Source organism: Poecile atricapillus, chromosome Z (assembly GCF_030490865.1).
Source record: "Poecile atricapillus isolate bPoeAtr1 chromosome Z, bPoeAtr1.hap1, whole genome shotgun sequence".
NCBI classification, from domain to species: domain Eukaryota; kingdom Metazoa; phylum Chordata; class Aves; order Passeriformes; family Paridae; genus Poecile; species Poecile atricapillus.
This window is the reverse complement of record NC_081289.1, coordinates 125,307,112-125,331,550: the sequence shown is the minus strand read 5'-3', so window position 1 is coordinate 125,331,550 and position 24,439 is coordinate 125,307,112. Positions and strand designations below refer to the sequence as shown.

Sequence of the window (24,439 nt, the reverse complement as noted above, 5' to 3'; positions counted from 1 at the left end):
TTCTGCATTTCAAAATCAAGACCACAGAATCTAATTAATTTCACTTAGTTCTGCCCAGAGTTTTAAATTTGGAAGTTTTAGGAGGGGAGGGGAATGTCGTGGTGGTATTATTGTACTCTCTTAACTATACAGTTGAAAGACAAAAATTAGACCCTTTACTGCAGAGTAATCCTGATGGTTAACATTTCTTTGCAAAAAGTTCTGTTTTGAGGCTTTGTATATTAAGTTGCTGCTGAGATTTGGATTGTTACCATGCTTATTTACATAAAGCCAAATTCTGTTCTACTGGGCCATAATGTGGAGAATAAACAGAGCAATTTTTTACTAATCATGCTGCTGCTACATTTCTGAGAACCATTTCATGTGTAGAGGAATGAAGCAAGACCGTATTGATTTTAAATCCTGAAAGCATTAAGACGTTACAAGTTTATGTACGTCTGCCATCTATGTGTAAAACGGAAGCCATTTGAAAATTTCTGGCCTCTTTCAAATCGTTTCAAAGTGTAATTTTCTTTTGGAGATGATGTGTTGTTATCATATTTTCCATCATCTCCCTTTTAGAAAATCTAATGCCAGAGTCCTCCCAAGGCAGGTGAGAGTCATAGCCCTGTTTCTAAAATTTTCATTTAATTTGCACTGTTAAGTATCGTGAGTTAGTTGCATGTGTTATAATTTTCTTCTGAACAGTGAAACACATTCATGGCACAAGCTACAAAATGCTTATAAGCGGTATGAAGATGATATTAGCACTAGCTACTATTAATTCTAAGACATATTGTGTATTTTGCCACTAGGATCACATTGTGTCCCCAAAGGCTTTCGATATAAAATATTCAAGTGCCAGAATAGGTCATAAATTTGAACCAGGAAAAGTTAGTGCTCCCCTATTAATTTTTTTGCTGTTTCTTTTGGTATGTATCTTTAGATACATGTATGTAAACTGAATTCTTTCTCAGTAGATTCTTGTATTTATCACTCGATTGTTTTACCATATAAAGCTATACTGTGGGCCATCCCCCATGCAGTCTTCAACTGTTGTTCCATTGTATCTTTTTTAACTGTTGTATCTACAGAGATATGAGAGAAATGAAGAACCTTTTAAGTAAACTCAGGGAGACTATGCCTTTACCACTGAAAAATCAAGGTAGGTTTTGAATTTTCTCTATTTAATAAAAATTAAGATAACGGAAGGATTTTCCTTTCTTTATATACAAAAAATCTAGGGTTCTTTAATGGAAACTAGAAAAAGAGAAATCTAGAAAAAATCTCTTCGCCGCTGATTCAGTGGAGCCAGAATCTAGTATGTGATCTTTGGCCTCTTGAATTTCACATGAGGTATCCTGGAATTTACAGATACAGTATCTATAAATAAAATAATAGACCTTTCCTGGTGATACAAAGGCAGAAGCACAACTCCAGTGTCTGGAGTCCTTCTTTCTCAAAAGCAATGAAGGTGCAAATTGCACAGACTAAGCGATTCTTCTGAGTGATGTGGTTTGCTTCACCCCTACAAGGCTCATACCTTCTGTGACCTGACACTGACTCTGCAGAAAAGCTACTTTCCTTGAGTCTGCCACCAGGCTACTTTTCCCATAGACAGCGATCAGGCACCCCATAGAATTGCACAGGTGGGCAGGATCCCCATCCTATGTATTTAGCAAAAGGCCTTCATTTTCTTGGCATGGTAAATACTCCACATCTACAAGCACTCTTTGTTCATGAGAACAGCATAAAAAAGATGATAATTTTTCTTTTTGATTTCTTCTTGATAATGGGTGTTCCTTAAATGTGGTGCAGTCTTTGCACGGTGGCAGCTGATGAAATGTACTGAATGTGTCCTAGATCTCATTCCAAGTAACTAAGCAGCCTAGCATTCATCATAATATGCTATGAGATGAATGTAGAATGATTGTATTCATTATACAAGTGAGATTTCATGGCAGGATAGCTTGACTGAAAACTAAATTGCAAGGAAAAAGGGAATCACTTGTGATACAAATGTACCGTTGTAAAGACTGGAAGAGTGATAAAAAGTCTAGGCTTAACATAGAAGAAAAGAGTGTGCTGGAAATAAGGAAGGGAAAGACAAATTGAGGGGATATAATGCATAGAGAAACTTGAATTCAGAACAGAGATAAAGATGTGCAGAATTCTTCTTTGTTGCCTGCTGTCTACACTGCCCTTCAACACTGACCAGTGCAGCAGGACAGGAAGCATCCCAGAGTTTTAAAACTCTGAGATATGCCCCAGGATCAGGTAATCATTATAATTATGGAGATGCTGTTAATTAGCACGGTATGACTCTCAAATGCAAAATTCAGGTGCTCTGTGCTCTATGGGATCTACCACATCACAGAAAGGGTTGTCAAGCATTGGAATGAATGCCCAGAGAGGTGGTGGAGGTATTCAAGAAAGGGCTGGACTTAGTGCCATGGTCTGGTTGATGTGGTGCTGATAGGTTATAGGTTGGACTCAGATACCTTTTGCAACATAAATGATTCTGTGATCATGCAGGTGCTGTTAGGACACATAAATGATGTAATTTCTTTTCTGTGCATATGGGTACATGCTTGTTAAGATGTGGGGTTTTTCATCACAGATGATAGCAGCCTCCTAAACTTGACTCCATACCCACTGGTAAGAAGACGGAAGCGAAGATTCTTTGGATTGTGTTGTCTTGTCTCAAGTTAGAAGATTAAGCACAGGAGTACCAAGGAGATCATGACTTTGATTAAACCACTATTATTTGACGACTGAAAAGATGAAAGTGGCTAATATTGATTATAAAGTATATTTTCTACACTAAGCTATTAATTTTTGCCTTCTGCTCCATCCTCCTTTTCAAATAAGGGTTTTAATACTTTCAAGTCTTGGTGGTAAAAAATGGTTGTGGAACAGATCTAGCATATTTAAAACTTTTTAAAGTATGTTTTGCATGCTTACTTTCAGTCACTCAAAGAAGACACATGAATTATGGTTCATAGATAATTTTAGAGGGTTTTTTAATTGTTTGAGCCACCGGTAAAAGTTTGTGCATAGTACAGTACTCTTACTAGTATCATATTAAAATCATACTCTAACAGTCTTTAAGCATAGAAGAACATTTGATTATTCTCTCACAGTCTTTAAGCATAGGAAACTATTTAAGAGCAAAACTATTAAGGTTCTAAGACATTCAAACAATATTGTAACAGAATTTATAAAAAATAATCCAGTTGCTTTTTGTGCTCTCATTCATATTTAGTCTTCCACTGTATCTCAACTTCAAAGCTTTATAGAAGAATACCTTAATTTATTATATAAAAACCATATATGAAAATAGTTAGGAGTTGTAAATACAGAGAAATCATAATATCTACAAACTGTACAATGCTTAGAAGCAACAGATTTCCTTTTAAGCCAATAGTATATCTACAAGCTTTTGGAAAAAATAAGTAATTTATTAAAAGAAGGTGTATTAAAATAAACAATGTAAAACATAACACCAACCCATTTTGTTGCCAGTAGAACTTGAAGCATGGTGTCTGCATATCACTAAGTATTGATCTGATAAGGCATGCCAGAATTATCTCAGACTGTAAGATATTAAACGTTTTACATTGTTAATAAAGTTTTTTATTTAAATTAAACATTGTCTTGTTTCTAGTTGTATTACCAGACTATGTATTTTTCTCTAATCATGTTGTCAGAGTACTACAAATTAACGAATTTGTGACAATATTTCCATTTCAGCAAGTATGTTTACAAAGATTAAAAAAATATGCATGACTAAATTCTTTAAATAGCACCAAAAAAGATAACTTAAGTGTGTTTGAAGATTTTAGGTCATGAACTGGCATGATTTAGGCATACATATTGCTAAGCATCTGAAATGGGGAGATCCCTACGCACACAAAACTGTGTGCTTGAGAGAGCAAAAAACATTTTTTTTTTTGAAAAATGAAAGAGAAACGGAATCAAAGTCCACAGCATAATGTTTAAGCACAGAGTTAATTCTTTAAAGCTTTCTGCACTTTTCTCATGAACCTTGTGTAAATTAATCAGAGCTGTTGTCCGTAACAGGCAGCACTGACATGTTTTCACTAGAACTCTCAAAACAGTAGACTCACTCTATGATTCCATCCTCACAGATACAGTATGTTTTGCAACCATTAAAAAAACAACTTTGGAAAATAAAGTTTAAAAAGCTTTTTTGGAAAAACAACTCCTGGTGTCTAATGGCTATTAAAAATAATGTCTACAAAGTTGATTAGTAGTTACAATTAACCAGTTAATTTTTTTTCAGCGTAAGTGAAAAAGACAGACATTAATGCCAGAAAAAATGTATGCATTCAAGACTGAATGTACAGTGATGCCATGAGAAAGAAAAGGAGGAAGAAAATTTCACACAAGATTTCTTTCGAAGTCCTGTTTTATTGGTACACACAGAGAATCTGATGGGCAGATAAAGCAGTGACCATGTCTTATTCATTACCTGACCACATACCATCACTAATTTCATATGAATTCATAGGGAATTTCATATGCCAAGTTTTATGACAGCTCATATCTTTGTGTTTTAACCATAGTTATTGCAATGGAATATACATTAATAAGACAAATGTATAAACATTTTAATGAACAAAGTCCTGGTAAGTATCTGAATTGAAGAGGTATCAAGGGATAAATTGGTTTATGCAGGAATGCAGTGGATTATCTTTTACTAATTCAAAAGGAAACAAGAAAACTTTTTAAACCCCAGAGCATGGTGTCAGTAAAAGAAAGATAAAAGTTAATGATATTTCTACATTTTAATTTAATGGAATACGGCAGTGTAGGATCAAAGTTTAAAAGTTCCCTCAATGAAATGAAATACAAATTATTTAGAGATTATCTAGAACCATTATTTTCTTTCTGAGTACTTAGAAATACCCCCTATTTCACAATAAACTCCCAAATGGAAACAAGCAATTCCAGGAGAATACTGAGGAAAGCAGCACTTGCTTTCTAAATCCTTCTTGGAGTTTGAACACTTTAGTTGAAAGCGTTACAAGTTCAAGACACCATTATTTTGCAGGGTAGGAAGCAAGTAAAAGTTCCTCTTGCCACCAAATACGTCAAATTTCACCAACTCTTTTACTAAAACTGTGTACCTCCAGCTTTTCAAAACCAGGTTCTTTACAGCCACCTTCCACTGGCAGCACCCATTTTTCACAAACATTTAATGTCATAAGTCCAATCTAAGAAATCACATAACTATGTACACTGTAAAGTCTAAATTTTTCAGAGTAGAATCAAAATACAAGCATACAGCAGTAAACAGCACGCTAACACGTGCTGCAGGTTGCATGTTAACTAACCCAAAATGAGAAGGTACCATAAAAAATCAGCATGTTAATTTACATAATAGGTCCATGTATATCCAATACAACTTAGAAAATCTGTGTCAGAGAATGGGAGAGACACAATAACCAACTTCTGTCCCATCTGAGAAATAAATATACAGTGGTACATTAAATGCCTATCGGTCTTATGTCCGTGTAATGGTGAAATTCCTTATTACCTCTGTAAGAGACATCCTACCTATTGTCCAGCTTTGTAGACAAGAGGCAAGAGAAGCTAAAGAAACATCTATTTCTGCTCATACTTAGTCATAAGTCACTCCAATCAATGAAGACTCGTAGCATTATTTTGGGAAGTTTGTGGTCCTGTTTAAGTTCTACAACCTTGAAGGCACTGATATGCAGGAAAACTTACCCTTTACCAGCAGAACCAACCTTTTCTGCTTCAAAAAACTGAACTAGGCTAAATACAGGTGGGCAGGACATTTTTTCTAGGGATCATGGTGTGGCAAAAATTGCAACAATGACTTTTAACTGTTCTACACCTGAATAATTTGTCTCAAATCCAAAACTATTTTCCCTGAGATTCTATTTTCTAGCCCCACCCATGTTTCAAGACTGAACTTTACTTTTTAATTGGTGGTTGTGCCCTCTAATGTGGAGGTTGGTTTTTTTCAGCTTCAGCTGTTCCAAGTGTATGCACAATGTGCTGTCCAGTTGTGTTGTGTTGCCAGTCTTAGGTATTTTCCTGCCTGAACTCACTTGGCTTTGAACTACCAGTCTCCATCTCACTAGTACTTTGAGCCTTTCCCTTGTAACATCTGTACAATTTCTTGGAGTGGCATTTCTCTCACTTCTATTTTTAAAAAATGTATTACATAACACTAGCAAAGGGAATTCTGATCTCCAAGAGAGCACCTGTATCTATTTGTCCAGTCTGTTACTATCTAATGCAAGCATATCTTCATTTGACCCGTTACATGTACTCGGCTCCCTCTTCCAGAAGTTATTTCTAACTCTTCTGGGACTGCAGTTCTTTGATGAAAAAAAAGTTTCTTCCAATTTTCAGCTTAAATCTACTCCTGGACAATTAAAAACATATACAATGTTACAGGTCAACTTTATTCTTTGTTAAAATTCTCTGATAGTCAAAATTCTGGCAGGGTGTGTTATAAACAATTATATTAGGTTAAAACCTGAGGAAAATATACAGTACAGATAAATAAGGATTAATCACTCCTTCACAGTACACCTTCTCAATTGGACAAATACTCAGCTTACACAGCAAACTGCAAATAAACCACATCTTGCTGAAGTTTAAATGAAGTAACTCTACAAAATAGCCTTTTTCAGACTTTTCTCTTTATTGCTATTATTTAAATAACACTGCTTTTCTAGATAAACCTGTTCTTACGGTCTTCCTCAAATAGTTGTCCTTTTTTTTCCCCCTAATCTCCTTGGGTTCTTTACTCTTGTAGCTCTTGTTTTTTGCTACCACCATCTCATCTCATGTTCTTCTTTATCACTTGAATTCATCTTCATAGATTGTTACACTAGAATTTCTTGTGAACAGTGTAAACGTTCTGGCATTTTTACTACAGAAGCATTTTTTACATATTTTTCTCTATTCACTCTTATTATTATTCATAGTGATTTGGATCTTATCATTTCTATTAATGTCTTTCTTAGGTACTACTGCCTTGGGGCAGAGGCATTGTAGTAGGAGGTACCAAGTGTGTGTTTGCCCAAGAGAGTCTGTCATGTGTGGTAATTTTCACAAGGTAAGATAGGTTGGTTGCACAAGACATGGCAATATCAGAAATATGTTTTAGCAGCTTTGCCACTGGCTCTACTGTGGAGACTTCAAAGCACAACTGAATCATCAGTTGAGAGAAAAAGTTTGGGATGTTTGACATTCTGTTTTGCATACAAAGAGATTGTGTCCTTTTTTGACTGGAAAGAGATGATGTGATGAACTGCAAAAGATGATCTTCTGAAAATACATCCCAGGAGTTCCTAGAACTGATTGTTACATGTAACAAGCACCATGTCAGATTCATTACTCATGGTACTTCTCAGAGGGACCTGCATCTATGATTCTTTGCTGTTGTCAACTACAAAAGCACTGAATAAATACAGAGTTCAATGTGCATTATCTCAGCAGCTTTCATGTCCTTAAAGAACAAGCCTGTAAATGTTACTCAGTCCAAGTTCACAGCTAGACACTGCTTTTTCTATCCATAATTGTCTTGTTGCAATTCTGAGCTATGATTCTTCACTATGACTTTTTTCTTAGAAGAAAAATAAACCAAAACCTTCCAGTTGTAAAGCTGCATAATAGTACTGCATCACAAAGAATTTATTTTTCTTTTTGTTCTACTTCTTGAGTACCTATGGCTAAGACTTTTGTTCGTCCATCATTTATGCTTCCTTGCAGAGTGCACAAGAACCAACACATACCAAGAGAGCTCAGAATACAACAGAGGAAGCATCTGACTAAATTGCAGGAAATATTCAGGAAAGAGTCCTGTAAACAATACAAGTTGACACTACCAAATTACAAAATCTTTAAAGTAATATTCATACAAATTTCAGTGGTGGTAGAGCTTGTTGTGGTAACACTGTTGCCTTTTTGCCCAACCTGGAAATGAAGCTCGGTACTTTAATAAGGAGGTAATATAAAAGGGGATCATTACTTGAAGGCCTTCAGGAACAGTTACGGAAAAATGTCCACAAAAGCCCACACCCCCCACGCCCAGGTGGGAGTACATTTTTATAGGTTTTAGGAAATTAAAATTTCCTGAAATAATTGATTAAAAGCATCACTTAAGAAGAGGTGATGCAATTCCCCCTACAGGTCAAGCCCCTTCTCTGGAGCACCTGCTTCAGCAGTTGTGCTTTGTCCATGAAAATGTATCTTGAAGAGTTATTCTCAGCCTTGGTTCCCAAGAACCAGCACAGAGCCTTGTACCCCCCTGCGCTTGGAGCTCTGGAATTTGTTTTGTCTTTCTGCTTAGGGAAAGGCCATGGAAAAGTACTGGGAAAACTAGCTACTAGTACAATAGGTCACAGAGTTACAAATATATGCGTGAAGAGTACAGAGAACATATAAAAGGAAAAAAAAATGGCAAAACCCAAATGGCATCAACACAGGAAAGTAATATTAAATTGCAGTTGTACACACGGCTTTCCTCACACTGCAAGATGATGCTAGTAGCAGGTAAAAGACTTCAGAAGTTTAAGATTATGAAGATGGCAAGTATATTGTTAAAATGCCTCTAAAGACTATGAAAACTACTAAGTATGGAAGTATACTTTTGGTAGAATCTAAAGAGAAAAATATTATTGAAGTGCTGTTCAACTGTCCTATTCTGATACATATTCAAATTAGGGTAATACACATTATACAAAATTATTTGTGTTGAAAGTAGCTTTAAGTTACTTTTAAAGTAACTTAAAGTAGCTTTAAGGTACATTTTCAAAATGTATATACCCTAAACTGTGAAAGAGACTGAAGGGTTTTCCTTGGTGCCTCTCAAGTTGCAGAGAACACTGAAGCTGTAATTTTTGTGCTGTGACTATGTATTTTCTTTGGCTATTTGTGAAACAAGAGCTTCATTCAGTTTCAATTCAGTGATTCCAGGATTTGGTGCATTTTATAGCAATTTGTTTCCCATCTTAGCAACTCAACTGCCAATGTGCACATTTTTCTTCCACTACCTGGGAAAGATGACTGAAGGAAACACCAAGTATCTGCTTTTGTTTCCTGGTGCCAATTGACAGAGACTGATTTGCATTTCAGAGTTTATTGTAAAGCATATGAAGGATGTTAACTCTTCATTACTCTATGCATTTGTCATGCTTACCCCATATACTATTCATATGCTTTGTTCTTGTCTTTCTGGAAATGGTCCTTTCATTCTGTACCTGAGAGAAGCTGACAGGGAATGGCACTTGTTTGTACTGGCATCACCTTTGTATTGCAAGAGCTTTGGAGCCTGTAGAGTAGCAGGGATGCAATCACTGCTGTAGAGTTATGCCAAGGTTAGCCTTCAAAAGTGTGATTGATTGATTCAGATGCAAACTGAAGCTAATAACAATTGACAGGAATGAAGAAATAGCTAAAGTTCAATACTAGAAGTCTTGTTTTGATATCCAAACCTTTACATCTATGTGAAGATGAAATGACAAAGAACAAAACCCAAGGAAAAAGAACTTTAAAAATCGATAGCTTTTGTTTGCTTCTGTTTATTTTCAGCTTGCTTATAGTGATCCTGCCAAAGGAATATGTAGTTATGTTTCACAGTCTATGACCAGATCGATTTTAGAATATAATTTTGAAGGATCGATCTTTTTTAGCTTCCCGTTGCTCATTCTTTCCCTCTCAGGACCTGAACACTGATTCATATTTGCACTTACTGATTAATGTATGTAAGCAGAAAACGTTATGTAAAACATACATTTATTTAAAGGGTAATAGAAAATCTCACTTGAATTTCCAAATCTGAAGTAACCATTCTGACATTAAGCATATTTAAGTCCTTATCGTTCTACACAAAGGCTTGCAAACTGAAATTTACCACATCTTACTGTAAAGGTTACAAACACAATCACAACTGAACTAAAAATAAGAGTCTAGAACCACTTGCATTAGTACTAATAAATCTGAAATAGAAAAGCAGATTCTTTTCATAAATGGTCCATCTAATAATTTGAAGCACTGATGTATGCAAACAGATTTGTCAAAAAAAAAAAAAAAATATATATCCCATTTTAAAACAGCATTGCAAAGCATAAATAAACTTGCTCTGAAAGGAAAATCATCTTCTCTGCAGAAGCAAAAGCAAAAACAGACCAGCACATCAGTCACTACTTGAACTGTCTGAACTGTTAGAAGATGAACTTTTTTCCTTTCGTCTCTTCTTCTTCTCCTTTTTATGATGTTTTCCTTTCTTAGATTTATGCTTTTTCCCCTTTTCTTTTTTGTGTGATTTTTGTTTTTTTGACTTTGGCTCATCCTCTTCTACTGAACTTGATGAGGAAGATCTAGTAAAAAAAAAATGCAGATCAATATGTAATTAACGAAGAAAACAACACAGTAATAATTTAAGGTGTCAGTATTTTTATAATGTCACAATTTGAATTTGGTGTAGAATTTGTACAATAGCATCCACTGGAAACCTTATGTTATCTGAATCTGTATGTTTAACTTAAATGATGACTTTCCTATTAAGACTTTCATGCCAGAAAAGTAATATGTTTATAATACAGATTAAAAAATAATGGAATAGGCAAGTTGTGTGGGTTTTCAGTCTTTGAGAAAAAAACAACCAAGAGTACAGACCATCAAAAAATAAAGTATGACAACAAGATAGAGTTTCCACTTTTAAAATACCAAATGATCAATAACAATGCTAATTAATGCCTTCAGATATATGTCCCTGATGCAAAAATCTAAGAGAACAGTTATGAAAAATTTTTATGTTTTTGCAGCTCATACTATTGGTCTCTAACCAGTAGTGATGAGTGATTGCATACATAAAAGAACTGTGATGACAATAAAAGTCATTAAATATTCACGAATACTAAAGAGGACATTTGTCCTATTGTTTACTTAAATATTACTTGAATGTAAAGAAAACCAACAAGGTTGACTTTTTGCTGTTCTACTTCTTCACAAGTGCAAAGGCTGTCTTCGAAAGTGGAAGCTTGAGCTACACAATGTAAATAAAAGGAAAAACGCAAATACAACAGGTATTAAATCCTGTTTCTTTGTATCTGAGGGACATCTTGTAGTCTCCAAATACATTTTACAGTTTATATCTTCCAGTGCAGTTCCTGGCATACTGTCTTATCAGTTGTCCTAATGACAAAACATTAGTTTGTTTCATCTACAGTCTTACTTAGGAGAAAAAAAAAAAAAAAAAAAAAAGCAAAAAAATCCCCAAAAACCAAGTCTGTCCACAGGCCAGAACTCAGATTCACAAACATTGGGCTATTATAACATTTTCCTCTGAATCTGGAGTAACACTGTTTTTAGGCTTCTAAAACTCAGTATTACAGAGGTTTCCCTTTTGACAACTGCCAGTTACTCAGAGCACATGTGTGTGCCTGCAGGTGTGTTTACACATGCACGTGTGCACATAAAGAATCCTACGGTCTCTGAACTTCAGTGAGCCTTCTCCACCCAGGCTAGGCTGGGGACCAACCCCACAATCCTCCTGACTTGTTTTTTGCCCATCACAGCTTGTCTAAAGCTAGACAGTCAGAGGGACTTCTGCTTTCTCCAATCTGCAGACCTGCAGCTTGCTAGAGCTTTCAAGACTCCAATGATCCTAACTCCATTGTAGAAGGCCTGTGACTCCCCCGAAAATCTAAGAACCTTTACCTTACTATTATTTTACCATTACCTTTATCATCCAGCAAGAACTGATTATAAACATTAATCAGTTCTCACTGGAAAACAGTGACAAGTAGAAGATGTACTTGCAAATAAATTTGCATCAATAGAAGCAGTATTTCCTGAGAAAACACAAGTTATCAAAAATATTTCTAAAGCTGTGTTTTGAAAGGAAAAGAGGCGTGAGAAGGTTACCTTTTCCTCGGTCTTTTTAATTTTGTTTTCTCTTTGCTTTTTCTTTTTTGTTTCTTTTTTTCTTCCTCTTCATTTAAATCTATGGGTAGAAAGTTAAAGTTTACGAAACACTTATCTGAATTAAGATGAGCATTAAAAAAGTAGTTTCAATAGCAATGTCAAGTTATTACAAAATTCTTGTTAAAAGGCTTTCTTTTCCTTCCCCCAAATTCTGGTTAGTATAGCAAATTCAGAAATATTTTGCAGTAGCAGCAAGACTTCAATACACAACTTACACTGTATTGACATTGATCTAAGCACCAAGAATGAAGGAAGGCCTGTAAAACGTAGCAAAAAGACCTCTTCCTATATGATTACATCAGATTCAGGTTTTCTTATCTGTTCTTCTGTATTTTAGCAGTTTTAACATTTAACATATTATTGTCCACCTCTGAAAACTAGAACAATTAAAATAATATTCTGTTAGGTTTCCCTGAGTTATTTCCACACATCCCCATTTCATGTTTCACAAACAGAAATGCCATAAGTGAGACACATTTGAGTTAATTGTTAATGTACTGCCTACAGAGACCAGCAGAAGACTCACCCCTCATCAGGGTGTGTCTGCCTCCTGCCCTAATCCTCTACAGTATAGTACAGTAACTTCACATTTCACTTACAACCAATGTTTTTATGACATAGATGCAATTTCTGACCTTAGATTTTTCTATACCAATCCAAAATGTACTTTTGAACTCTCCAAAGTGCAAATCCACCACAAATCCACCACCACAAATACACATTCAGCTAACAGGAAAGCACTGGTTTTACAATTTATCCTTAAAAAAGAGAGGAAATTTTGAGTATTTCATTTTATTCCTATGACCCATTCCATAAAGACTGAATGCTGGTGTAGTTATTCCTTTGCTACCACAAATACAAATTATTGGTCTGTATGTTATGGAGCGGAACTTGAAAGAATTTAGTATGACATAAAAGAGCAAATTACCTTTGGAGCAATGAAAACAAATATGAATGAGAATGGGTGAACAGATAGTATTTTTTTAGGAAAATAGTGCAAAATCTTGAGAAGATGAGAAAAATGGCAAAATTCTGACAATACACGTCTCCTTACAATATATGTAGCAGCCACAATTTGTGAGAGAACATATAATAAACAGGAATATTACAAGGTCGGATAAACAGCTGTTTTTCCTGCAGATAACCATCTTCAATCAGCTTAGGACTGAAAAAAAACAACCTTTACATTCAGAAATACACAATAAGTGGTATTTTTTCCACAGAGACTTGTTCCAAGAAAGCACCATTCCAGTACCAGTTCAGCACTCTTGATAAACAGCCTACCCATTTCATTTGAAGTGTACAGCTAACTATATGGTTCTATCTACACCTTTTCCTTTCTAAATAGCTTCTTCTTTAGGAACTAAATGTTAGAGCATATGAGAGTAAGAGAACAAAACCTAATAAAAAACAAAAGAGCAGAGGAGAAGAAAGTTCATTCATTTAAAACACACCATGGTGGAAAAAACTCCCCTTCTTTCTTGGGTGAACAACCTCTTTGGAATCCAAATTCAAATGAACTCAAGTATCTGATAAACAACTCATCTATTCTCACTCTAACAAGCTGATACTCAGACCTTCCAAATATAGAACAGTACTTCTCCAAATATGAATGACTGAATTTCAATTTACTAGATATTTCTGTCAAAATCCTACTCTGTGGATTTCTCTCAGAAACTGGAGAGAAATCCAGGTGTCATATTCTCATCAGAAGATGTTTGAACTACGTGTCACAATCAAAAGATTAACTCAGAACATCCATGTCATTACTAGCTTCTTAGTAAAAGATCAATAATCTCTTGTATTTAGGAGCCCCTTCTGAGATGTTCTAAATGGGTACATTCATAACTTCCTATAGAAGGAATTAATCATAATACTAAAAGAGTGTAGGTGTATCAAATCTCTGAAGTCTAAACACATAAAGTAAAAGACCCATTTTTAAATCACAGGCTAAAATAATTAAAAGTAGCAATCAAAAAGGATAAAGTGAGAGTCCCTGCACGTCAGAAGACTCTTATCCAAGACCCACAAAAAACACCTTACTCTTTTTTTCACGCATGGCTTGTAATCTCTGTAGTTCCTCTTCCTCGCTGTCTTCACTGCTAGTGCTGCTAACATCTAAAACAATATCTCTCTGAGGATCTACTCGGAGGAAGTTTCGACATTCAAATGTCAGATGACCAGCTGAACAACATAAATATAAAGAAAGAAAAATCACAATTTACCAAAAAACATCAAAAACTAAGTAACATTGATTTTTGTATTACTCAGTTTTGAAAAGTGAAAGGAAAAAAGGCAGTCTGTCATCTGTGAAAGGGACAGGAGAAAGTTTACTTTGAAAAAGTCTCCAAGAACTTTGTTAGGTTGTTCAATGCTCTTCCATTTAATAGTGCTTTATGGCCTTTCTCCTATTCTGCTTATTTGAAGATTTTTTTCAACTTTAGTTTCTATTTTATAATGGTCTTAGATACTTTCTAAAGAAATTACCTAAAAACATAGCATGAAATATTTCCAAAACTACAGTAAATGCATTGCTTAACTCCCTCTAGTGAAATTGTAGAATTCTATTTGCTTATGAGACATAATCTTTAACAACCAGCATTTAATACTAAAATACTACCTGACCAGTACCTTTAGTTTTCTAAGTTACATCCTGATAATCATGACCAGCTAGAAAGCTTGTGCTGAATGCTCTCATTGAAATAATAAAATGAAATTTTAAAAAAATTAAGATATGGTTTTGGAGACACAGTAATTCAAGTAGCAATTGAAATAGGCTCATGTTCTTAGTAAGGATGATGTCAAACTACCTAATCTTGAAGACAAGAGATTTTAGGAACATATAGACATGGATCACGTGATTTGACTACAACTTTCCTTCTCTTCCAGAAAGCTTCTGATACTTGTTGCATGTAGAAACAAAGCACTAAATCTATATTTATATCCACTGTTCTTTGAAAGAACAGATACACAAAGCAATTCATTGACAAAATTTGTTGCAAAGCCTGAAGTGAAAGCATGAAGCAATCTTTTTTCCTGTCACCCAACATAACACTCATAAAAAACCTGGACAGCTTCACTCACTGTGCTGAAAGTTCAAGACAATTCAGTACAAAACAGTGTTCATTCCTCCAATGTTCCAAAAAATAATAAATAGACAGTGACTAAAAATTTATAATCTTCACTAAGACCTGTCTCCATCAATCAGGAAAGTAGTCACAGACATTTACAATCAGTGTATAATCCAAATCATGAGCTAAATGCCAACTGCAGAAATTGTAAGCAGTAAAGGTAGCTGTTTCTTGAAATAAACAATGCACAAAATAGTATTTTCTTAGCATAAAAGATAATACAGATTTTAAACTATTTTTACTGGTGATTTAGATTGGACTTAAACTGAAATGCCTGCCTCTTTGCAGTAAGGTTCAAAAGAAGCACAAGCATTCATCTCAATGTATATCAAAGAAGGTGCTTTCAATGCGAAGTTTCTCAAGTAATTGCACTGACATGTAGTATGTATAAATATAATAGCTTTGTTGTTTTTTCTTTCCTGAGAAACTCAAAGAGCATTGATAATGTGAGAAACCAGAGAATGAACATGAAATAAATAAAAGAAAAATAATGTGGTAATTTAAACTGACAAACATCTGGGCAGAATACTGGGAATACAAGGGAGAATACTTCTTTCTTTTTTCCCCTTCTCCTCTAAAGGCAGTTCCAACCAACATCATAAACTAAAGAAAACACCATAACTTCATATTGCTTATTACAGACTTACGGTAGCCACACTTTTTGCATCCAGCTCTGATATTATCCTTATTTCCACCTGAAAGAGAAAATTTCATCAATTAGGTGTTGCTGAAGAGAACTTTCAAGTTTCTTTCAAATGCAACTTGATATTATGAGTACACAGAAGTGATCACCCCCTCACAAGTACTAAGTACACTAAGATCTCTTAAAAAAACTGCATTTCTAAGGCTACTTTTCTCTACAGTAGTCTATCAGAACATTTGACTAGTTTCAACTGCTAGAGATCATTTAGTCTTACATAATTTACTGCCAAATCCTAATTTGGTTTATTGTAACCTTTCCACTTGTATAGTTACAGTAGGAACCCAGTCATAGACCTCTAACATTGCAGTGATCTGTAGCACACTATATAAATTCTAGCAGTGCAAGGATGTTGGCAGGCATCTGGAAACTCTATAGTGATTTATAATTTAATTACAAGAATTGACTTTACAAGGCAATTAAAAAGACCAAACCAAAAAATCACTCCTGAAAATAAGGAAATAAAAAGTCAACAAATCGTTAAATTATTCTGAATCCAGACAACATGACACCAAATACAAAAAATGCAAAAAAGCAAATGTGTAAGAAAGTAAAGACAGTAACAGAAAAGTTTGGATTCTAAGCAGGAAGAAGGATCTGAATAATGCAAATTTTAGGTATTGAAAGTGTATGATTCTCCCATGTGAGACAACAGTTAAGTTAAACAGACACAGTAGGACATAATTCAGGAGAAGAACCAGGGATTTGCCCCACAGATCAATCTAATTTTAATAATTTAAGCCATTGGTAATGAAAGGGACAACTGAATTTCCAAAATCAAAGGATGCTCTTCTATCTCCCAACTGAATAGAGCAGAAAAACCCCAGTGACTTAAGCAGTCATATACTATCAGAAATGGAGTACATTGGCCCCATTAATTTAAACTATGATTTCCTGAAACAAGCACTGTCTTTAGAAAATTCTACTCAAAATAACAGAAACTTTCAAACTCCAAGTTTAAAAAACTACCTTTGAAACTTGGACAACTCAGGTGTATGCCTTAAAGGGTATTGGAAAGCCAAGCAACAAAGATCCATACATTCCATTATAACAGGTGATTTTCTGCAAATCCCAAAACCTTAGTATTACATATCCCCTTCAAGGTCAGCAGTGTTCAGGTACCTGTTTCATGACTATCTTTAGAAGGACACCCATGAGAGATAAGGAGGTAGGAAACAGAGAAGAAAGAGTCACAAAATAAAAATCAAAAGCATAAAAGTATCTTGCAATGTCACATCAAAGAAACACTCAAATCAGCATTTGCTTGTTCACTACTCCTTGGGACTAGAAAACAAGATTACCCAAGCCATCTACTTTGTCTCAACTTTCTGAAATACAGAGTCAACCTCTGCACAGCTGACCCATAGGTAAAGAAAGATTTGGTGTTGCAGCAAAGGGAGGTCAGTAGAGTCACGTGCACACTACAGAAGTCTGCCATGTAAGTCAGGATCTCCAAAAGAGACACACAGCAGATGACAAGAATGCTAATATTGTCATCAAATATTCCCACCAAATTCCAAGGACTTAAATTTTATTATTGTTTTTATGGCTTTTCATAATAATTGGCTTTAAATAATAATGTTAGAGGCAGGGGATTGGACTAGATGAAATTTTAGATGACTAAAAGCAAACAAATCGCAAGAAGCTTTCTTTCTCACTCTTCTTCCCATATCATAATTCTCAAGACAATTAACAAACGGCACGCAACTAAGGACCCAAATCATTCAGTGGAGAATAAGATTGAAAAGAAAAGCTTTGGAAACTTTTGAATGCAAACATGTCCTCCACAAAAAACTCTTCTAGAATGGGAAGAAGCTTATGAATGCCTTCTCCTCATGAGATAAACAGTTGCTCACCAAAGCTCAGGCCTGTTCAGCTGTTCCTGAACCAAACACTCCCTGTTTGTCAGGACAAGACAACACTAGGAAGAAATGGCGACAACATACCCGAATACCTTGTAAACCGCGCAGGTGCTTCTGCCTGCCCTGTCTCACAAGAACAGTCTACTGGGACACAAGCGTTAATCCAAAACTACCACGGAGGAGAAAAGCCATGTCTGACAACCACCGTTCTTTAGCTCTAACCTCAGAGAAGGCGGCGATGGGAGCGGAGCGCCGGGCCACCCAGAAGCTCGGGGAGAGCCTCGCAGTCTCAAGAGGACGCGGCCGCAGCGCCCCTGCGCTGCCCCTGCCCAGCGCGGACCCCCCTCCCTCTCCATTTCCCCCTCCCTCTCCATTTCCCTCTCCCTCTCCATTTCCTTCTCCCTCTCCATGTCCTCCTCCCTCTCCATTTCCCTCTCCCTCTCCATGTCCTCCTCCCTCTCCCTGCCGCTGCCCCCGGCAGCGCGGACCGGAGCAGCAGCGCCCGCAGTCTCCCGCACGCTTCCCAGTGCCGCGCACGGCCGCGAGCCCTCCCCGCGCAATTGTCCCAGCTGTCCACCGCCCAGCCGCTCGTTCCCGTCCCCAGGCTGTCGGGCGGAGCCGGCCGGCGCTCTCCCTGCCCCGCCGCGGCCCCAAGCGGGAGCCCCTCACCCGGCAGCGCCATCCCGCCGCACTCTCCGAACCGGACCGGCCCGCATGCGCAGCGACGCCTCTCCCCGCCGGAAGGCTTTGCCCGGCACACTCCCGGACCGTACCACTCTCAAGGAAGGCAGGGGGCCTCAGCACCCCTAGGGCGGGAACCGCGGTGGGGCACCACAGAGGTGTGGAGAAGCCTGCAGATCATTCGCAAGACACCCCTTTTTTCCAGTGAATCTTGGAGAGACTCCGGGCGAGGACTCGTTCCTTCTTCCTTTCTCCCGGCTTGTGCAACTGCATCCCCCCTTCCCTAGGTTGTGTACAGGCGCCCAAGATGGCGGGCGGCTCGGGGCGGTAGGAAGTGTTGGAGGCGAAGCGGGGTCCAGCGTCAGGCTCGCCGGGCGGGCCGGTCCTTTCCCCACCATGAGCAACATCTACATCCAGGAGCCTCCCACCAACGGGAAGGTGAGTCTGACAGGGTGAAATCCTGGAGAAGTTATATGCTGTAGGGTTATGGGAGGACAGGCGAGATGAACACGAACTTGGGTGGTGATGGTGATGGTGACGATGGTGATGGTGACGATGGTGATGGTGATGGTGGTGATTGAGGGTGGGGAGGTCAGATCATTGTTTCTGTGGTGGACTCCTTTGGTTAAAGTTACTTTGACGCCGCCAGAGTAAAAGCACGAGGCGTGATGTCTGGAGACATAACACAGAGCAGTCCTCGAAGCGTTTAATTTAATTTCCTCTATTCTCGATTATATCTTAAGTCCTCAATTTTATTATGATCTCTCACTGAATGTAATGGTGTTCCTTCTAAGATCGATACCTTTGGATATTTATGGCTTTTTTTTTTTCCCACGTTGTTTCGTTATGTAGATGATAAAGGGTATCTAAGTTTCTGTAAAGTATCAGCCACGTTATGTTTTGTTATGTTATGTTATGTTGTGTTATGTATGTTACGCTATTACAGCTATGTTATACATCTTCATTATACACGTTGATTCAGAAATACTCTCAATTTCTGGAAATGCTAGTTAGAATTAACAGTAGCTAACTGACACAACTAAATGTATACCACTCCTACAAATAGAACAAATTCACATCTATTGTTCTTAAGCATTGTATTCTTTGGTCAGTTACAATGAAACTGAGGCTGCATTTTCTGTATGTTTATAGGTTTTGCTGAGAACTACAGCAGGAGAGATAGATATAGAATTATGGTCAAAAGAAGCACCAAAAGCATGCAGAAATTTCATCCAGCTGTGTATGGAAGGTAATGGCTGAATGCAATGGAGTTGTTGAAATTAATTCATATGTGATCTTTGTGTCCTTTCTAGAAAACAGAGGTCATAATTATGTTTTGACTTTAGTATGTCATAAGTTTATTTCTGTTTAGAAATTAATAATTAACACTCAGGCAACGTTTTCAAGGTTACCATTTAAGCTGGTGGAGAAAAAAAAGTAAAAATTTCTGATGCTTTTCTCAAATTAAATAGATGACATAGTATTGAGACATTGTCTGTCAGAGTCTTGAGAAGACTCACTTTCAGAAAATGTCTACAAAGTATAACAGCTTCAGTGTGTGTATAAAATGACAATGATGCAATATCTGACATTCTCCAACATTCTTATTTCTGCATCACAATTTACAGTACCATTTCTTTTTTTTTTTCTCCCCATGAGTGCTCCTAATGTTTCAGTTGCTGTATTTTTTTGTTGATGAAAGCTCTGTAAAACTTTCCACTGAAGTAGTGGGTGCCAGAATGAGAAGCTCCCTACTGAGAAAACTGTAACAAAAATCTGTAAAAGACTTGATGCCTTTATATGTTTTCTGACTGGTGCTGCTCTCCCATTTAAGCATTTATAGAATTGTTAAGAGTTCTTCTAGCTTTCAACTGTTAAAAAAAAAATAGCAGTCTAGGCTTTTGTGCCCCCATCACAGATACAGTCTGTTTTGTGTTCTTTGCCCTCACGTTGAGACTTTTTGCAATGGTAAAGGAATTTCTTAGCCTGTGATAAAGGTTCGTGTATACTCGGTAGATTTTATTTCCTTTCTGATTTTTTTTAACTGCTGTGTTGCATCTTGTGCTTTGTATAATGCATTTAAATATTTATCAGTACTATCAGAGTATGTAACTATACATGACTGTGTCTAGTTATGCTGCAACATTTGCATGCCCTACTTTATCTTGCAGCATGCTGCAGGTTTATTTTTTTAATTATTATTGTTATAATATCAGCCAGGGGTTTGGTTCAGGTAAAGTTATGTTTTCATTCCTTTTGTTTTCTTATGATCTTGTAACCTCCATCAGATAAATAAAAGAAGATAGCTTAGTGAGCAAAATGTACCACATATTTAATTCTGCAAAAATTACCACTGTATGTGCAGTGTAAGTGATGAGGGGTATTCTGTGCTGGTGAGTGAAAATGCAAATTATCTGTATTTGGATATTGCTAATGTTGAATGTGAGATCTCATCTAGGACAGAGCACAGTATTTGTAGTTCTTGTTTTAGATTGTTCTATTTTGTCATTCCAGTAATAAAACTTAAAAGCTGAAAAGACTTTCATCAAGGTCATCTTGTCAGTGATGGGCAGGATTTTTTGCAATAGAAACATGTGACATCACAGAGTGTGATTTCATAAGATTGTGGAGAATAGGAGGGAACCAAATAGAAGCCAATAGCAGAATGGAGTTACAATGTTTGTTTTCTGGAACTTCTGTCTCTGGACATCATTGCATGATGTATATGAAAGTTTGGGTTTGAGACCACTTGCATGTATTTAAGAGCTTATTCTTTTTTCTTTTTTCTTTTTTTTTTTTTTAGAGTATTACAATAACACAATATTTCACAGAGTAGTGCCTGGCTTTATTGTGCAAGGGGGTGATCCCACTGGTACTGGATCAGGAGGAGAGTCAGTCTATGGAGCTCCTTTCAAGGTGTGTATCTATATCTTATATGTTAATTGGTTTGTTATTCTCTGTCCATTGTTCCAAGTTCTGAGAAAGCAAATCTTATATGAAAAGCATCTACATGCAGTAGATGCCTTCATGTGCTATTTCAGTATGTTTGAATGTGCCCTTCTAAACTAAGACTTCTTAGATCTAGCTACTCTGGAATAATGATAAACCTGCGTGCTCAGATCCTGGGTGAAGCTACACACAGGCTCAGCAGTGTTCTGTTGTGCCTGACTGTTCTGTTTCAGGTGGGGCAGCCACCTTTACTTGTGACTGAAGCTACAAAGCCTGCTTCTGGGCCTTCCATCTTCTTGCTGCTAGATTTTTTCATCTAGTATGAACCTGAAATTTGTGGGATTGAATGGTACCTGAGCAGAGAACAAAACAAAAATTACCAATATTACAGTAGCATTGCTGCTTCATAATGAGTGGTATCTCAGTATTGCAGTGTTTAGTATTGTGATGTTACAGTGGTATTCATTGCTTTCCCTTGCTTTGGAAGGAGTCCTGTTTTGTCTTCCTAAATCCAGGAAATGTTCTTCCAATGGATTTTTGCATTCATCTACTATTACAACCTCTTAATGTGCTTTTAGTAACTTTACATTAATTAGGATTTAAATTAATTTTTCACATAAATATAGTGATTGCCAAGAATAGTATTTTTGAAAGAAGTGTATGAAATGCAGTTACTTTTTAAAATGTTTTTTTTATTTTCTTAATATTGGGGGAATAATGAATGCAAATAAAAATAATGAATAACAATTGATTTATAGGCAATGACTGGAAAAGATAAAATTAACAAGACGGAATTTAGAATTTTTTTAATTAGTAATGTGTCTTTCTCTTACTGATATTTTAGTTTCTAATTTTTTGTTTGGTGTTTGTTGTGTGTTTATGATTTCTTTTGAAGATTTGTTCATTTTTTTGCATCATTGTAGGCACTAAGTATTAGAACTACTGACTAAAAATAATTTTTTCTGCTTAGAGTAGGAGATTTTAAATATAATTCTGGCATAGAGTTTCAAAATTTGGATTTATTACTGTCTGAATTCAAAAGAAAATCAGTAGCATTGTTTTCTGTGTGTGCATGTTGATGTAAATAATACCACTCCAGCTCCTATCATGCTGCAGCTAAAGGAGTGAAAAAATAGTTTTATGCTGAAGTCATTCTCTTTTCTGTCCTGCTTTTACCAGGATGAGTTCCACTCACGATTGCGATTTAATCGAAGAGGACTTGTTGCAATGGCAAATGCTGGACCCCATGATAACGGGAGTCAATTTTTTTTTACATTGGGTCGTGCAGATGAACTTAACAACAAGCACACAATCTTTGGAAAGGTCTGTTACATGAATTGGAATCCCAGTTTAAATCTGACAGATGCTACTAGAAGTTTCCCTGAAGGCCAGTTTAGTATTGTTTGCTGCTATGTGCATTTGAAATTTAATCCATTGCTTTCTAGGGTCTCTTCCATTCTCTTTGTTTCTTATATCTGGTAGGAATGTTTCTGTGGGTTGTGCCTGTTACTACCTGTTTTGCTCTTGTTTTTCTTCTAAATTGTATTTTCATGTTGTGCTGCCTTTAAATAATCTCATTTGTATTATTATGGCTCTGTTGTTAATCAGTTCATCTAATACTAATGGCATGTTGGAAAATTCTGTTTAGAATTGATTTGATTCTAATTACCCAAGACAGATCAGGAAGATAAAAAACATGAGATGAATTTACCACTCTCATAATTTACTTAAAAGAAATTAAAGCAAATACTTTGTATATTTCAGTGTTTTTTGTTTCACAGTAACTTCATTGTCTTCCTCTGTATGCATTCTCAAAACAACCTCCATTCCTTCAACTTTTGCCATTAAATTTAAAAACCCAAACTTTTGTACATTGTACTTGCTGTCTTTTACACATATTGCATGCTTACAATATTTCCTATATCAAATGTGCTTTCAAAATTTTTACACAGTAATTGCCTTGTATTTTGCACAATAAATACCACACATTACAGTCAAGAATTTTCAAACCTTTCTTTGTAAATTTGCCAGGTTACAGGGGATACGATATATAACATGTTGCGCCTGGCTGAAGTAGAAGTTGACAAGGAGGAGAGACCTCTCAGTCCACACAAAATAAGAAGTAGTGAGGTATGTTGTGTTTTGAAATGTGACATTTTAAATTATTTTATGCAGTGTTCAGAAAATTTGGCTTGTCCTTTTGCGTATTGTTTTGAAATATTGAATCACTTAACTACAAAATATTCATTAAAGATGTGTCTAAAATACTGGCTTTTTTAACAGGTTTTGTTTAATCCTTTTGATGACATTGTCCCAAGACCAAACAGAAAACTGAAGAAGGACAAAGCAGAAGAAGAAACTAAAAAGTCCAAAGTAAAAGGCACAAAGTAAATACATGCAACATAAATGGTGGTTAATTTTCTTTCACATTTAAATTTTAGCTTAGCAGTTTTTTATTTCCATTTCTGCCTTTGAAGCACTTCCTTTTTTCCAGAGAGGATCATGCAAATCTAGTTTCTCTGACTGAAATGTTCCTGTGCATCTGCTCAGCTGTAACTGTTTTGTGCATTGTGAATAGTTTGTTGAAAATAATAAAAGGTAGTTTATCTTTCCCAGATGCCACAATGTGCAGTCATCTCTGCAGTTAAAACCTACTGGTAGGGGTATCTAGGTCGCAGCTCAGTTGTTTGGGATTTTTTGAACTTGTTTTATCAGATGCCATTTCTCCCCCACTGAAGTACTTAGCAAGAGGCAGGTATTTTGACATGGGAAATTTTAGTTTCTGTGAATGAAAATTCGTAGTCACAAACATGCAGTGAAAAGTAATAGGAATCTAAAATGGGCATGCTCTCAGTTCTGCTGCATAAAAATAGAACATATTGCAACTGACTGGTTCCTACAATGTGAACAGTTAACTCTTGAAAAAGAAATTATAGATCATAATTTCTTTTAATTATATTCTGTGAATATGTATACATTTGATACCTGTCTGAGCTGTCATATCTTGAAAATCTTGCATCTTGAATGCTGCTCTGTTGAGAAAAAAAATGCAACGGAATTCTCAGCATTCAAGAATCTGGGAGATTAGTCAAGACAGGATTTCTTAAATTGTGCCTTAATTGATGCTTTGCTACCCTTGT

The 24,439-nt window shown here is 36.3% G+C and overlaps 3 protein-coding genes across 4 annotated transcripts in view; 2 read left to right on the top strand and 1 right to left on the bottom strand.

Annotated features, from left to right (window-relative positions):
- RGS7BP (regulator of G protein signaling 7 binding protein) overlaps positions 1–3,585 on the top strand; it is a 34,324-nt gene extending 30,739 nt beyond the window's left edge. Inside the window, exons 4-5 of one of the 2 annotated variants that reach the window (XM_058826245.1) lie at positions 1,074–1,144; positions 2,600–3,585. In XM_058826245.1, coding sequence (XP_058682228.1) covers positions 1,074–1,144; positions 2,600–2,691 — 163 coding nt within the window. In that variant the 3' untranslated portion in view covers positions 2,692–3,585. The remainder of the gene's footprint in view (positions 1–1,073; positions 1,145–2,599) is intronic. The other variant, XM_058826244.1, reaches the window with a different exon arrangement.
- A 5,992-nt stretch (positions 3,586–9,577) lies between these two features.
- On the bottom strand, positions 9,578–18,401 carry SREK1IP1 (SREK1 interacting protein 1). The gene is made up of 5 exons (XM_058826246.1): positions 18,339–18,401; positions 15,755–15,802; positions 14,020–14,160; positions 11,917–11,995; positions 9,578–10,367 (listed from the first exon to the last, which is right to left on the bottom strand). Exons 1-5 carry the CDS (start codon positions 18,349–18,351, stop codon positions 10,184–10,186), a joined length of 465 nt encoding a protein of 154 aa, XP_058682229.1. The 5' UTR covers positions 18,352–18,401; the 3' UTR covers positions 9,578–10,183.
- A 197-nt stretch (positions 18,402–18,598) lies between these two features.
- The window catches only part of CWC27 (CWC27 spliceosome associated cyclophilin), a 100,259-nt gene continuing 94,418 nt past the window's right edge, over positions 18,599–24,439 (top strand). Inside the window, exons 1-6 of the mRNA XM_058827804.1 lie at positions 18,599–18,788; positions 19,503–19,599; positions 21,154–21,266; positions 22,479–22,622; positions 23,331–23,429; positions 23,583–23,686. Coding sequence (XP_058683787.1) covers positions 18,747–18,788; positions 19,503–19,599; positions 21,154–21,266; positions 22,479–22,622; positions 23,331–23,429; positions 23,583–23,686 — 599 coding nt within the window. The 5' untranslated portion in view covers positions 18,599–18,746. The remainder of the gene's footprint in view (positions 18,789–19,502; positions 19,600–21,153; positions 21,267–22,478; positions 22,623–23,330; positions 23,430–23,582; positions 23,687–24,439) is intronic.